The sequence below is a fragment of the Petaurus breviceps genome, unplaced genomic scaffold (genome assembly GCF_028583685.1).
Source record: "Petaurus breviceps papuanus isolate PSGF00001 unplaced genomic scaffold, PetGlider_PUasm1.0 37, whole genome shotgun sequence".
In the NCBI taxonomy this organism is placed as follows: domain Eukaryota; kingdom Metazoa; phylum Chordata; class Mammalia; order Diprotodontia; family Petauridae; genus Petaurus; species Petaurus breviceps.
This window is the reverse complement of record NW_027186296.1, coordinates 107,787,366-107,800,165: the sequence shown is the minus strand read 5'-3', so window position 1 is coordinate 107,800,165 and position 12,800 is coordinate 107,787,366. Positions and strand designations below refer to the sequence as shown.

Below are 12,800 nucleotides of genomic sequence, written 5' to 3'. Positions count from 1 at the left end.
GTCAGTAACAGTGGTTTGGGGTATTGCCCCCACCTCCTAAATATTTCAGAATCCTCAGTAAAGCATCAACAAAAATACCAGCACTTTAAACCAAAGTAAAGCATGGAGTTAGAGAAGTGGAACCTGAGGTCTCAAGATAAAGCATGAGTTAGCCATTGGATAAATCTAAATTGAAAAGGTTCCTCACTCTGTTCTACATGAGATGGGATTCACTTTTCTGCACAAGCGTTGATGCCTCTGTGGAGGTTTATATCCGGAGATGCCCAGTGTTTTAATACTGTGCATTTCACTGTTTCTTCCTTCTGGGATATGTGCCTTCCTCCAGAGACTTTCCAATGAACAGACACATTATTTCACAAGGGAGCAAGATCTCCCTAATCCTTAGGTGCTTCCAAAGGCTGCCAGTAACCCAAGTCTTTACAAAAAGCTTCTGTTTGCAAGTTAAGGTTAGAAATGTTTTTGAGAGAGCATGTGATGCTAATGGAGTTGGGAAAGTCTGGTGAAGGGGGTGACAGCATCGCCTCTCATCTATCCATGCTGTCTGACTATCCTTCTTCTCTTCTGCTTTGGAAAAGAATGGAGAAAAGGCAGCACCACCTGGTGAGATAACTTGTCCCCCTGGCTGGGAATGGGAAGACGATGCTTGGATGTATGATATAAACCGAGCTGTGGATGAAAAAGGTAATTGATATCCCACTACAATTACTGTTTGCATAGGATGTATCTCGGTCAATAGGCTAACATGTCCAACATGCGACCAGTGCAAGAAGAAAAACAGAAAGTGGGGATTGTCTTTGCCTTTCTTTGTATTCCTAGTGTTAAGCACAGTGACTGACACATAGTAGGGGCTTAATAAATGTTTATTGACTGATTAAATATTTATTGACTGCTACAATAAAACAGGCCCAGAGAGTAAAGATTCAGAATGCTCTGACGGTAGAGGTGAACTGGGTGGTTGTACAGGAGGAGTTGAGGCAGAGGGCCATACACAGCAGAGTAGAGGGGTCAGGTGGGAACTGAAGAGTCTTCAGGAATCACTCATCAGTACAGAGTTGGAGGTAGAATCACAGACTCATGGAATGGCAGAACTGGGAAGAATCTTTGAGTTCCTCTAGTAAAACTTTCATTTTTTCAGAGATCTAAGGAGATTCATTTACCTTCCAGGCAAATTGACCTCTTTATGCTAATGCTTAAAAAATTCTGTTTCAGGCTGGGAATATGGAATAACCATTCCTCCTGATAACAAGCCAAAGTCCTGGGTTGCTGCTGAAAAGATGTACCATACACATAGGCGGCGGCGAATGGTCCGAAAACGCAAGAAGGATTTAACACAATCAGCAGCAAGTACTGCAAGGGTAAGAGGGTCAAGGAGAAATGTACTTCTCTTGCACCTCACGAGTGACCAAGAACACTGAGGTATCCATTTCTAAAGGACCTAATGATCTAGGCAGAGCTGGGAACAGGAATCCTTCACCGTATTTAATAATGAGTTATTTCCACCCTGGTGAGGCCATAAAGTCTTAGGTACTATTCTATGATCCTCTTACGTAAGAGGTGGTGGTATATAACAGAAAGAGGAACTGTATGAGAATCAGGAGGTATGGATGGAAGTCTTGTCTCTGCTTGTGGCTTATTCTAGGTAGCCATGAACAGGTCATGTCACCCCACTGGGTCACAGTTCATCTTTTTATTTCATCTGTAAAATGAGGGGATTGTACTTGAATAATCACTAAGGTCTCTTCCAGTTTTGAAATCCCCTTCTCTTTCTTCTTTTGACTTTGTATAATATTTAAATTCTAATGTCAACACCACAAAATACAGAGGACTACAAGAGGCCAAAATGGGCCTGTGGATTGTACCTAATTTGGATTGTGTTTGAATAGGTGATAAAGATTTAAAAAAAAAAACCCATAGAGGGGTGGCTGAGTAGCACAGTGAGTAAGAGCACCGGCTCCATTGTCGGGATGACCTAGGGATCAAATCTGGGCACAGATACTTAGCACCACACCCAGAAATAACTGGCTGTGTAACCTTGAGCAAGTCACTTAACCCTGATTGCTTTGAAAAAAAAAAACCCTAGCATTAGGTTTTATTTGAGATCATAAAATATAACTTACTTAATTTTATTATACACTAAGTTGGTCATACTAGTAATATATTTAAATAAAACAGTCTAGAAAGAATTGGGTTTTTTTGTTTTGTTTTGTTTTTGGAGGGATAAGGCAAGGCAACTGGGGTTAAGTGACTTGCCTAAGGTCACACAGCTAATAAATGTGTCAAGTATCTGTAGCAGCAAGCACCCCAAGCGTCCTCAGGGTTTGCCGCCCATACAGGTTCTTGGATCTGCTTTGATAAAGGAAAGCAACTCAAAATGGGTTGACAAGCTTACTTTAATCAGTCAGACATATATCGTTTACCTTGTTCAGGGGAAAAGTCGGCACCCCGAACTTCAAAGCATACAGGCAGAATTATCAAGACATTAACAGATCAAGTAGACAGCTTTCCAAACTGTCCAACCATTACATCCATACCCGGTCAACATCTGGGTTTCCACATCTGGGTTTTTCAAAGCCGGAGGACTCTCAACAACGGCTTCCCAGAATTCAGATCAAATCACAGAACACTTCTCAAAGTGAGTCCCAAAACAAAGCTACACATCAGGGCTTATATAGCCTTCTCCTGGCTCAGAGAATGTAACAACCTTATTGACCCACTGGCCAATCAAAAAGTATCTACTGAAAAACAAGCCTCCCTCCCCAGGCTTCTGGTGCACTTTAGCCTAGGGGCAGGGAAGATCTTCCAAATTTGCATTCCCATTACAGTATCTGAGGTCAGATTTGAACTGTGGTCCTCCTGATGCTAGGGCCTGTCCTTCATTCACTGTGCCACCTAGCTGCCCCAAAGAATTGTTTGGGTTTTTGGTGTGTGTGTGTGTGTGTGTGTGTGTGTGTTTATATATAGAAAAATAGAGTAAGTGATATGTCCTGTTCTCCTACTAATTATCTATATGACCTTGGGCAACTAAATGTCCTCTTTGCCCATTTGCAAATACTTTCTCTTGCCTTGCAGAGAATCAGTAAGAAAAAGAGCAAATCATATATAGAAAGCCCTATGAAGAAATGAAATTATTCTTCCCTCTATTTTAGGGATTGGCAGCACTAGAAGATAAAGAAGGATGGGAATATGCCTCTCTAATTGGCTGGAAATTTCACTGGAAACAACGCAGTTCAGATACCTTTCGTCGGAGACGATGGAGAAGGAAGATGACTACTTCTGAAACACATGGTGCAGCTGCTATCTTTAAACTTGAAGGCGCCCTTGTAAGTACAGCAATTCTTCCACGAGTCCATAGTCTCTTCTTTGTGGGTGACCACTTCATCAGTGCATGTAGCAGCCCCTCCATACTTTCCATATATTAGGAAGGACATTGATAAACTGAAGATCTTCTAGAAGGGGATAGACCAGCACTCTGAAAGGCACACTTTATGCAGATCAGCTGAAGGTCATGTTTAACCAAAAGAAGAGAAGATTTGAGGGAACCTGTTAAGTATCTTAAAGGATTTGAAGAATTGTCCTGTGGAAGAGGAAATAAACATAGTTTCCTTGGCCCCAGAGGAAAGAAAGAAAAACAATGGATAGAAGCCAGAAAGAGCCAAATTTGAAAGAATGAACAATTGAATGAAAAAAACATTTATTAAGTACTTACTACATACCCAACACTGTACTTAACGATGGGAATGAAGAGACAAGAAAGCAAGACAGTCTTTTCCCTCAAAGAGTTTACATTCTAACAGAATAATACAATCCATTAGAGTTGGAAGCGGATGGTGAGAGTACTTAAATAGTAGTGTGGTTTGGACATTTCTGACAAGGGTCATGATAGCCTGAATCCAGTCATGATAAGGTGAGAAAGTCACCTAGTAGACTGCAAGGTTTCAGGTTCAGAGATCGCCTGCTATGGAAATGGTCAGGAAGAGAAATTTAGATCTGATAAAAGTGAATCTGTGCTTTATGCCACCAGAGCTTAATATAGGCTCATGATTTTTCTCTTTAAAGTCCAGAGCAGGTGATCACAGGCGTTCACTTTTGTCTCTTTTCCTGTTTCTGCTTCTTCCCCACTCCTTTATAGCAAACAATTGCTCATAATATAATAAAAGTTAGCTTATCTTCATATGGAGACAAAACCCATTATAAAAGTAGAAACAAACAAGATTTCAAAAGAACAGGAAACTCCAAACAGTAAGCATTGCCAGTCTACCAGGCAGTGATGAAGCAGGGAGGAGGAAGAGGAAGTAATTAATGATAGATTCATGAGATCATAGCAATTAGATGAAGTAAGCACATTCAGGCAAATGGCATTCTCTCTCCAGTTGGATAATTCCTTGAGTGGATCTTTGAGCCAGGCAAGGCCCCAACTTCTTATGATTATAGTCAATGTAGGGTAGCAATGCCCTTCACTTGCAATTGACTCTCCCTTTGCTACCCCACTGTTTGCCTCTGCTCCCCACTGCTCACCCTCCTCTCTCCCAGGACTAAAAATTACCCCAATTTCCCCCATCTCATCCAGCTCCTGCTTTTCATGATCCTTCAGTCTTTCCTTCCAGCTAGGAAATACTACATTTCCCAGCAGCCCCTGACTCTGAGACAAGGCTACATAAGGAAAAAAAAAACTCCCTAAAAATGAAGTTTTCCAAAAAAAGAAAGGGCTGGCCCTGGAGACTGAGTGACATCCTGTTGGAATTTTTTGAATGGGATTCTTTTCTCAGGGGCTAATTTGAATTAAATACTGCAGATTCCCTAGTAATGACTCAAGCATTCTTCTACCTCACCACAAACCTTGTTCCTAGCAGATTGACTTCTCTTTCCCAACCCCCAAGAACCTCCTTTTGAAGTCATTTAAATAGAAATAAGCAGTTTTAAAACAGAAATATACATTGATTTCCTTGCATCCTCTTGTCCTCCAAGATAAGAACTTATTGAATGATTTGAAATGACAGTTAAATCTATTGCCAACCTTGCCAACACATACTCCCTGCTCAGAATTTAGCACCCACAACTTAGTTTCTTGGTGCTCACTCAAACAGGGCTGACTTCCACTCAAGAAAGAGTTCTATGTCCAAAGTTTCATCCAGCTGTGTGACAGAGAAGATTAAGGTCATTCCTTTGATAACTTAAGAGTTTTTAGTAGCTTCCTTGATTTTCACTGCATGAAAATGGGAGCATTTGCTACATACAGTGGAAACATGATGGAGGCCCCTTTAATATTTTTTTGATAACTTGCTAATTACTAATTACTTTGGGTTTTTAAGATGTCATTGATTTATTTTATTTTTTCTATCACCTTCACTTCCAAATATATTTCCTCCTTTCTAATCCCAGAGGATCATTCCAAATAACAAAGAACAAAAAAGAGGAAAAAAATTTCAGCAAAACTACTCAAAACATTGTTGTGACAATACTCTATATGCTCCATATATTCCACACTCTAATCTCTTAATTTTGCAAATTAAGAGGGGAGAACATTCTCCTCATCTCTTCTCCAGGGCTATGTTTCTGGCTGTTATAATTGTACGACACAGTTTACTTTTGTTGATGTTGTAATTTTTTCTTCTCACATTGTTGTAGTCACTGTGTATATTGTTTATGTGGTTTTGTTTGTTTCATTCTGTATCAGTTCATATAAATCTTCTCATCCTTCTCCAGTATGCATTGTGTATATGTTGTTTCTTATAGCATAGTAATAGGCCATTATATTTTTCATGTGCTTAAATTTATTTTTATTTAGCTATTCTCCAATCAATTAGAAGTCCCTTTCTTTTAGGAAGAAATCCTTACTAAAATCCAGTTTTCCAAGAAAGAATTTTTTTTTCCCATTATTTAAAGTGTGGTTGGTTTACTTTTTGCATTTTGTCCCAGGGAGCAGACACTACTGAAGATGGAGATGAGAAGAGCATGGAAAAACATAAGTACAGTGCAACAACTGTGTTTGGTGCAAACACTCCGATTGTTTCCTGTGACTTTGACAGTGAGTTTCTAGCATTCAATATTAGACTCTTTAGCTGTCATTATAAGAATGTTCTTAAAATCATCTAAAGCAGGATAGATAATCTCAGTGCTTCAATCTGACTTTTACTTTAATTCCATAAAGAAGTGCATTTGGTTTTAAATAAATTTTAACTGGATTTAAAAAGTTAAATGCAATATTTTAAAACAAGTATATTCCTTTTTGTAAAAAAAAAAAAAAAAAAAAGCTAACTTTTATCTGACCTGGTGTGTGTGTGTGACCAAAGGAAATTTACCATATTTCTTGTAAATTAATTTTGCCTTTTTTTTTTAGGAGTATACAGTTATCACCTTCGCTGCTACATCTATCAGGCCAGAAATCTTATGGCTTTAGATAAAGATAGTTTTTCAGGTAATAAAAAAAAGTTAATCAACATCCTGAAATGATATAATAAACTGACAGTATTCTCCCTATTTGGTAGTTTCTAAAAAAGTTTCTTGGGAAGAAGGCTCTGTGGTCAAGGATGCACGGTGTTAGGGTGCCATCTGGAGGTATTTCAGAGAACTGGGGATCCAGATTTCTTTCCAACAAGTAAGAAAGAAGATTCGAGAATGGAGAAACTTCCATCAGTCCTTTCTTACAATCCTCTTACTGTTCTCTGATACTTACACAAAACAAATGAAGCATTTCAAGGAAATGGACACATTTCCAGACATTTTAGTCCCAATAGTACTTTCTTTGAGGGTTGCGTTCTTGCCTGGGTGTGTGGGGGTGTGTGCGTGTGTGCGCGCGCGCGTGTGTCTCCATTTGCTCTACCTACTCTAGAACAAAGATGCTAGAAAACATTTCCGTATGTTTCCACCAGAGGGTACCTCCTTAATGAAAGTCAGAGGTAGATCTCTGGAAAATACCCAACACACTGACAGGTCCAGAAGAGAATGTTTGCTTCTGCTTTGTGCTCATACTAAGGATTACAGTGGCTATTTTCAGTTTGGGATATTAGGATTATAGATTTAGATCTGGGAAGGACTTCAGATGTCACCTAATTCAAGGCTCAGATACTGAGACCCAGAGAATTTTTTAAATGACTTGCCTGAGGTCACATAGGTAAGAAGTAGAAGGACCAGGATTTGAACTCAGGTTCAGTGATTGTGAGTTCAGAGCTTTTTCCACTTCACCATGCTCAAGGATGAAAGAAAGCTTTTTATTAGTGTGATTGATATGCTTCTCCTTGAATTACTATAAAAGCATATGCAATATGAGATAATGCAAAGAGCACTGAACTTGGAGGCAAAGAACCAGGATCAAATCCTGACTCTCAAGTTCTGGATCTCTGTTTGGTTCATATATAGAATCAAGGCCATGATCATTTCTAAGGTCCTTCCAGCTTTAAATCAACAATCCTGTGGTTCCTGTTGTATGCAGTATTGGCTTTTGGTAGTAGGTTTACCTTAAGGAATTTGTTTTTCATTGCTGTATATGTGTATATATTTTTTAATTTGTCCAACAGGCAGGGCAGTAAGAGGAACAATTAGGTGTAAAAAAAATGCTTGTTACTTGGTAATAAGAAAGAAGTGATAGCATAGGGAGAGATAAATTTGATTAACTCAACCTAAACATTTCCCGCTCCAAAGGCAGTTTATTACCTTATATGTCATGCTGTCTCTCATTCAAAGATACATGTGTTAAAAAGACAAAACCCCTCACCAACAGACCTCCTAGGGAGCATGCAACTTCCCCACCCAACCTGTCATCACACTCACACACTCACATTACATGATTCTTGCAATGATCACCTTTAAGATAACAAGATCTCGGGGGTAGCTAGGTGAATAGAGCACCGTCCCTGAAGTCAGGAGGACCTGAATTCAAATCCAGCCTCAGCCACTTGACACTTAACTAGCTATGGGACCTTAGGCAAGTCACTTAACCTCAATTGCCTTGCCTTCCACCCTCCAAAAAAACCTGTATATAAAATAAGATCTCTCCCACTTTTGCATCCTCTGTTAAAACAACACTCAAGAATAGAACACCTTTGACTTTGTCATCTGTGATACTTTTTAGTGGGTAGAAAAATATACAGAAGGGTTGGACTTCAGGGATTTGGATCTTTGGCCCATTTATTCATTTGGCTCATTGAGCCTGTTTATTTATTTTTAGATCCCTATGCTCACGTTTCATTCCTCCATCGGAGTAAAACAACTGAAATCATACACTCAACGCTGAATCCAACATGGGACCAAACTATTATATTTGATGAAGTTGAAATTTTTGGAGATCCGCAAACAATAATACAAAACCCACCCAAAGTTGTAATTGAACTCTTTGACAATGACCAAGTGGTAGGTCAACTGGAATTTCCCTAATGGTTGAGAAGGGGGGAATTTGAAATACTTTTAGGTCTTTAATTTAGGGGTTGTTTGTTTTCTCAGGGCAAGGATGAATTTTTAGGTCGAAGTTTTTGCTCCCCAGTGGTCAAGCTTAATCCAGAAGTAGACATCACCCCTAAACTTCTCTGGCAACCAGTTATAAATGGAGACAAAGCCTGTGGAGATGTACTTGTAACTGCTGAGCTTATTCTCAGGGATAAGGTAATCTGTCAGTTTCCTGCTCACTCTTTTCAAGGTGGTTGGGTGAAAACACTTGTTCATGTACCCTGGAATGCCTTATTTGAAATGAAGGACCATGATGATATCACCATGTTTGCTTTACCAGGATGGCTCCAATCTTCCAATTCTCCCATCCCAGAGGGCCCCAAACCTCTACATGGTTCCTCAAGGAATTAGGCCTGTGGTTCAACTCACTGCTATTGAGGTACTTCTCTCTTCTCACTGAGTTGAGTAAATCAAAAGAATATGTTTACTGGGGATGAGGGGGAATAGTTCTCCTGGGAAGGGGATAGGGATTAGATCTTCTATTTCTTTGGTACAGGGAACAACCAGGTGAGGAAATCCCCTCTACTAAGGCAGGTGGATACCTGCTTTTTTAGAAAGTTGTCTAGAACCACTAAGAGATTAAATTATTTGACCAAGGTCACATAGAAAATATGCTTTAGAGGAAGGACTCAAGTCCAGGTCTTCCTGTCTTCAAGACTGGCTCTCTGTCCACTACACCTCATGTGAAAAAGAGCTGGATCAGTCGCATGTCAAGAGTAAGTACTAACAGAAGGACACTTGTCAGAAAGACTAGAGGAAGCTTCCAGCACCTTGGACAGATTCTCTACAGAGAATTGGAGACAGCATGGTGCCATGGAAAGTGAAATGAGCTAATAATTGAGAAGCCTTATTGGAGTTCCAGCTCTGCCCAACTGTGTGAACTTGAGCAAATTACTTGACTTCTCTCTGGCTTTGGTTTCTTCTAATGTAAAGTGAGAGGGTTGGATTAAATGACTTCTAAGGTCTCTTCCAGGATTCAATACATGGATTTCTGACTTAAGGAAAACCTTTGACAAAACCTGTGCAAAATGGGAAGGCATTGAGAAGTGGTAATTTGTACTGGGGAGGGATGGGGTAAGAAGAGGTAAGGGGACCCTTATCAATAGATGTTAAGGATCCATCAAAGCACTGGAGAAAAGAATGTTCCATTACATGTCAGTTCTGTATAGAGTGTCATATGGTTAGGGAGTGAGCAGTTTTCTGGGTATTGTAGGTAACCTGTGAATAGAATCATCTACAGGGCTAGCCCTGTAGCTAGTAGCCTGAGTAGCTAGGCCTGCCCAGAAATTTTCTCACAGACATAGAGTATACTGAACAGTCCCAAAGGATAGTGGGAAAATAGGAAAAGCTGAGAAATACTAGGAAAATAGAAGGAATGGGAAGAAAACTTATAGGAATATCACAGTAGCAATGGCACTGTAGGCCCTAAAAGTCATTATGTGCTGGTGTATTTGCCTAATCAAGTGACTTGAAGTGAACCCTTCTGACATACTTTCCAGGGGCTAACAATCCTCTGCCCTGGTCCAAGCAGCTCTAACCACTATTCCAGGACCCGTCTCAATGATCAACTCATTTAACTGTGATTCATGGGATCAAAGAATTTAGAATTAGGAAAGCCCTTAGAAAACATCTAATCCAACTGATTGCCTCAGGAGGAAATTGAGATACAGAGAGGGGAAGTGGCTTGCCTAGTGACATCTAGCTAAGGCTGGAATCAATGTCTTCTGACTACTAGATCAAGTGTTCTTTCTATTACCCCAAGCTGTCCCTTAAAGTCCAAGGAAAATGTCCTTCCTTAAACAGAAAGCACAGGATTTTTTTTGGAGGGGGGGAGGGTCATTTATTCTACATATCCTCTGTCCTTTTATTTCTTAAAATATTTTCATAGACATTTCAAAGATATCTAAGCGGAAATCAGGCCTCAAGAATTCCTAGTTTATAAATAACTCATTCTTGGATTGCTTTTTCCTTTTGAATATCATGCTTGGCATGCTGACTTTCCTTCATTCCCTTAACAAATTTCCTCTTCTTTTTCTTCATTATAGATTCTAGCTTGGGGCTTAAGAAACATGAAAAATTACCAGATGGCTTCTGTGACGTCCCCCAGTCTCATCGTAGAGTGTGGAGGGGAAAGGGTAGAATCAGCAGTGATCAAAAACCTTAAGAAGACGCCCAACTTTCCAAGTTCTGTTCTCTTCATGAAAGTGGTGCTGTATCAACCCTCCCCCCCCCACCCAGAACTGAGATGTTTAATCTGTTGATAGTTAAATTACATTAAATGTAGCAACACATCTATACTGAATACGTGAAGGATGTAGGAGGCATTGCAAAGGGCCTTAAGAGTTGGTTGACTCTCCCTGCCTCTGACACATGCTGGGTGTATGACCCCAGGTATGTCACTGAACCACATGGGAAATGCTCTAAGACTATGAGTTGCAGGAAAGGTTACATAATTCTGTATTGGAAGAGGAAGTTTCTCCCTAAGAACTCCCTACATTGATGAAATCACAGGCCTGGTTTTAAAAAATGGGGAAAGATCTACTGTTTTATCAGTTTTGGAAACCCTGGTATAATTCAGGACACATATTACACTGGAACACTCTCCACCAACACAGATCACAATCTGTCTATGGCTTAGATAAGATCCAAGGAGTTACCTGTGCCATGTAGATGATAAATGACTTGCCAGGGTCACACAGATAGAAACTGTCAGAGGCTGGATTTAATCCCAGATCTTTTTGACTGTAATCCCATCCACTATGTCTAGTTGCCTCACATACACTAAATGTAATGTAATACATATATAAACATATGTGTGTATATGTGTATATACATACATGTGTGTATATACATATACGTATGTGAACTTAGTTATGTGTATACACACCTATACAAGCACACACATGTGCACGGGCACATACACATCCATACACAAAAATCTTTGACATTAAGCAGCAAATAGAAAACCTGTTGAGCAATGTCTTTTTAATCTAAGGTTATCAAAATGATTCTAATAGACAGCTAGAAGTTTCTTAGATAAAGGTATAACAAAAGACAATAATAATAGAATAGTTAACATATATGTTTTATCTGTGTGTATGTGTACATATATACATGTATGCACATATCTTTATATATATAATGCTTTAAGATTTGTAAAGCACTTTCTCTATAATATCTTATGATCAAACATCCCCATTGTCATGGTGGTGCTTATGAATAGTAACTATAATGGCCCCTTCTGTTTTTTCATCTCTTTAGCTATCAGTTAAATGCCAATTTTCTTAGTTCTCAATGGCCGCTCAGTGCAGGAAACATTTAAATACCCTACTCTTTACAAAGAACGGTGCTGGGGGAGATGCATGGGGCCATTAGGCTGCCCTCATGAAGCTCATAGTTGAGTAGAAATACATATTATTATATTCATATTGCACTTCTCAGTTTTCAAAGCAATATCTATCATCTCTTTAGAGACTCACAGCAAGCCTAGGAAATAGACAGGGCAGAAATTATTATTTCTATTTTATGGGTGAGAAAACCAAAATTCAGAGATGTTAAAGAATTCATAACTAAGCAGGTGGTTGTTTTTATCTAGAGTAGGAGCAAGGGCTAGAAAAGAATCCCCTTAGTCATTAACACTGGAGTAATTAAAATTCTCTGTATCTGAAGGATTTCCTTTCCATTTGAGGCACAGGGCACCAGAAGTACTGAATGACTTTAATGCTAATTAAAGACCTAGAAAGAATGGTGAAGCTTTAACAAGCCAACTGGGTCCTGGTGCCCTGCTTCCAGGATGCCCTAGGGCAGCTGCCCTACTTTTCCCATGGGAATTGCATCGAGGTCATAAGAAATGATATTGGTTAGATCCAGTTCAAAGTCCATGATCACTGTACTAAGGTTTCATCTCAATAATCAGTGCAGTCCTAACCTCAGCCTTCTTTTCTAAATTGCTGTTTTGGGTATAGAGTCATGAATGTGATTATGTCTCAAATCCAAATCCCAGAGTGGTTCCCATCATGCTCTTCCCCTGTCTCTGCTACTTCTAGCTCCAAGGACATGTCAGCTTCCAATTTTCTGTTTGATCAGAGGTTGGAGGCCAGGAAAGCTTCAAGTTTGGGAGAGAGACACTTAGCTTCTTCCTACTCTATCCTCCAGTTTCTGGTTCACATGTAAAACTAAGCCTACACAACTAAATCCAAGGCTAGAGTTGAGGCATAACTTCTGATACTACACCCTTGTTACATATATGTCAGCATGTGACTTCTCAAGCTCATTGTGCCATATGAGGCTCTCTTACTTCCAGGTGGATGATCGATCTATCTATCTATCTATCTATCTATCTATCTATCTATCTATCTATC

The 12,800-nt window shown here is 39.5% G+C and overlaps 1 protein-coding gene across 4 annotated transcripts in view; it reads left to right on the top strand.

Moving 5' to 3' along the window:
* Nucleotides 1-12,800, top strand: part of MYOF (myoferlin) — a 165,401-nt gene that overhangs the window by 121,434 nt on the left and 31,167 nt on the right. For all 4 annotated transcript variants that reach the window (XM_069099252.1, XM_069099255.1, XM_069099254.1 and 1 more), the window contains 9 exons: nucleotides 576-681; nucleotides 1,210-1,355; nucleotides 3,147-3,320; nucleotides 5,917-6,025; nucleotides 6,338-6,415; nucleotides 8,165-8,346; nucleotides 8,437-8,595; nucleotides 8,720-8,818; nucleotides 10,485-10,646. In XM_069099252.1, coding sequence (XP_068955353.1) covers nucleotides 576-681; nucleotides 1,210-1,355; nucleotides 3,147-3,320; nucleotides 5,917-6,025; nucleotides 6,338-6,415; nucleotides 8,165-8,346; nucleotides 8,437-8,595; nucleotides 8,720-8,818; nucleotides 10,485-10,646 — 1,215 coding nt within the window. The remainder of the gene's footprint in view (nucleotides 1-575; nucleotides 682-1,209; nucleotides 1,356-3,146; nucleotides 3,321-5,916; nucleotides 6,026-6,337; nucleotides 6,416-8,164; nucleotides 8,347-8,436; nucleotides 8,596-8,719; nucleotides 8,819-10,484; nucleotides 10,647-12,800) is intronic.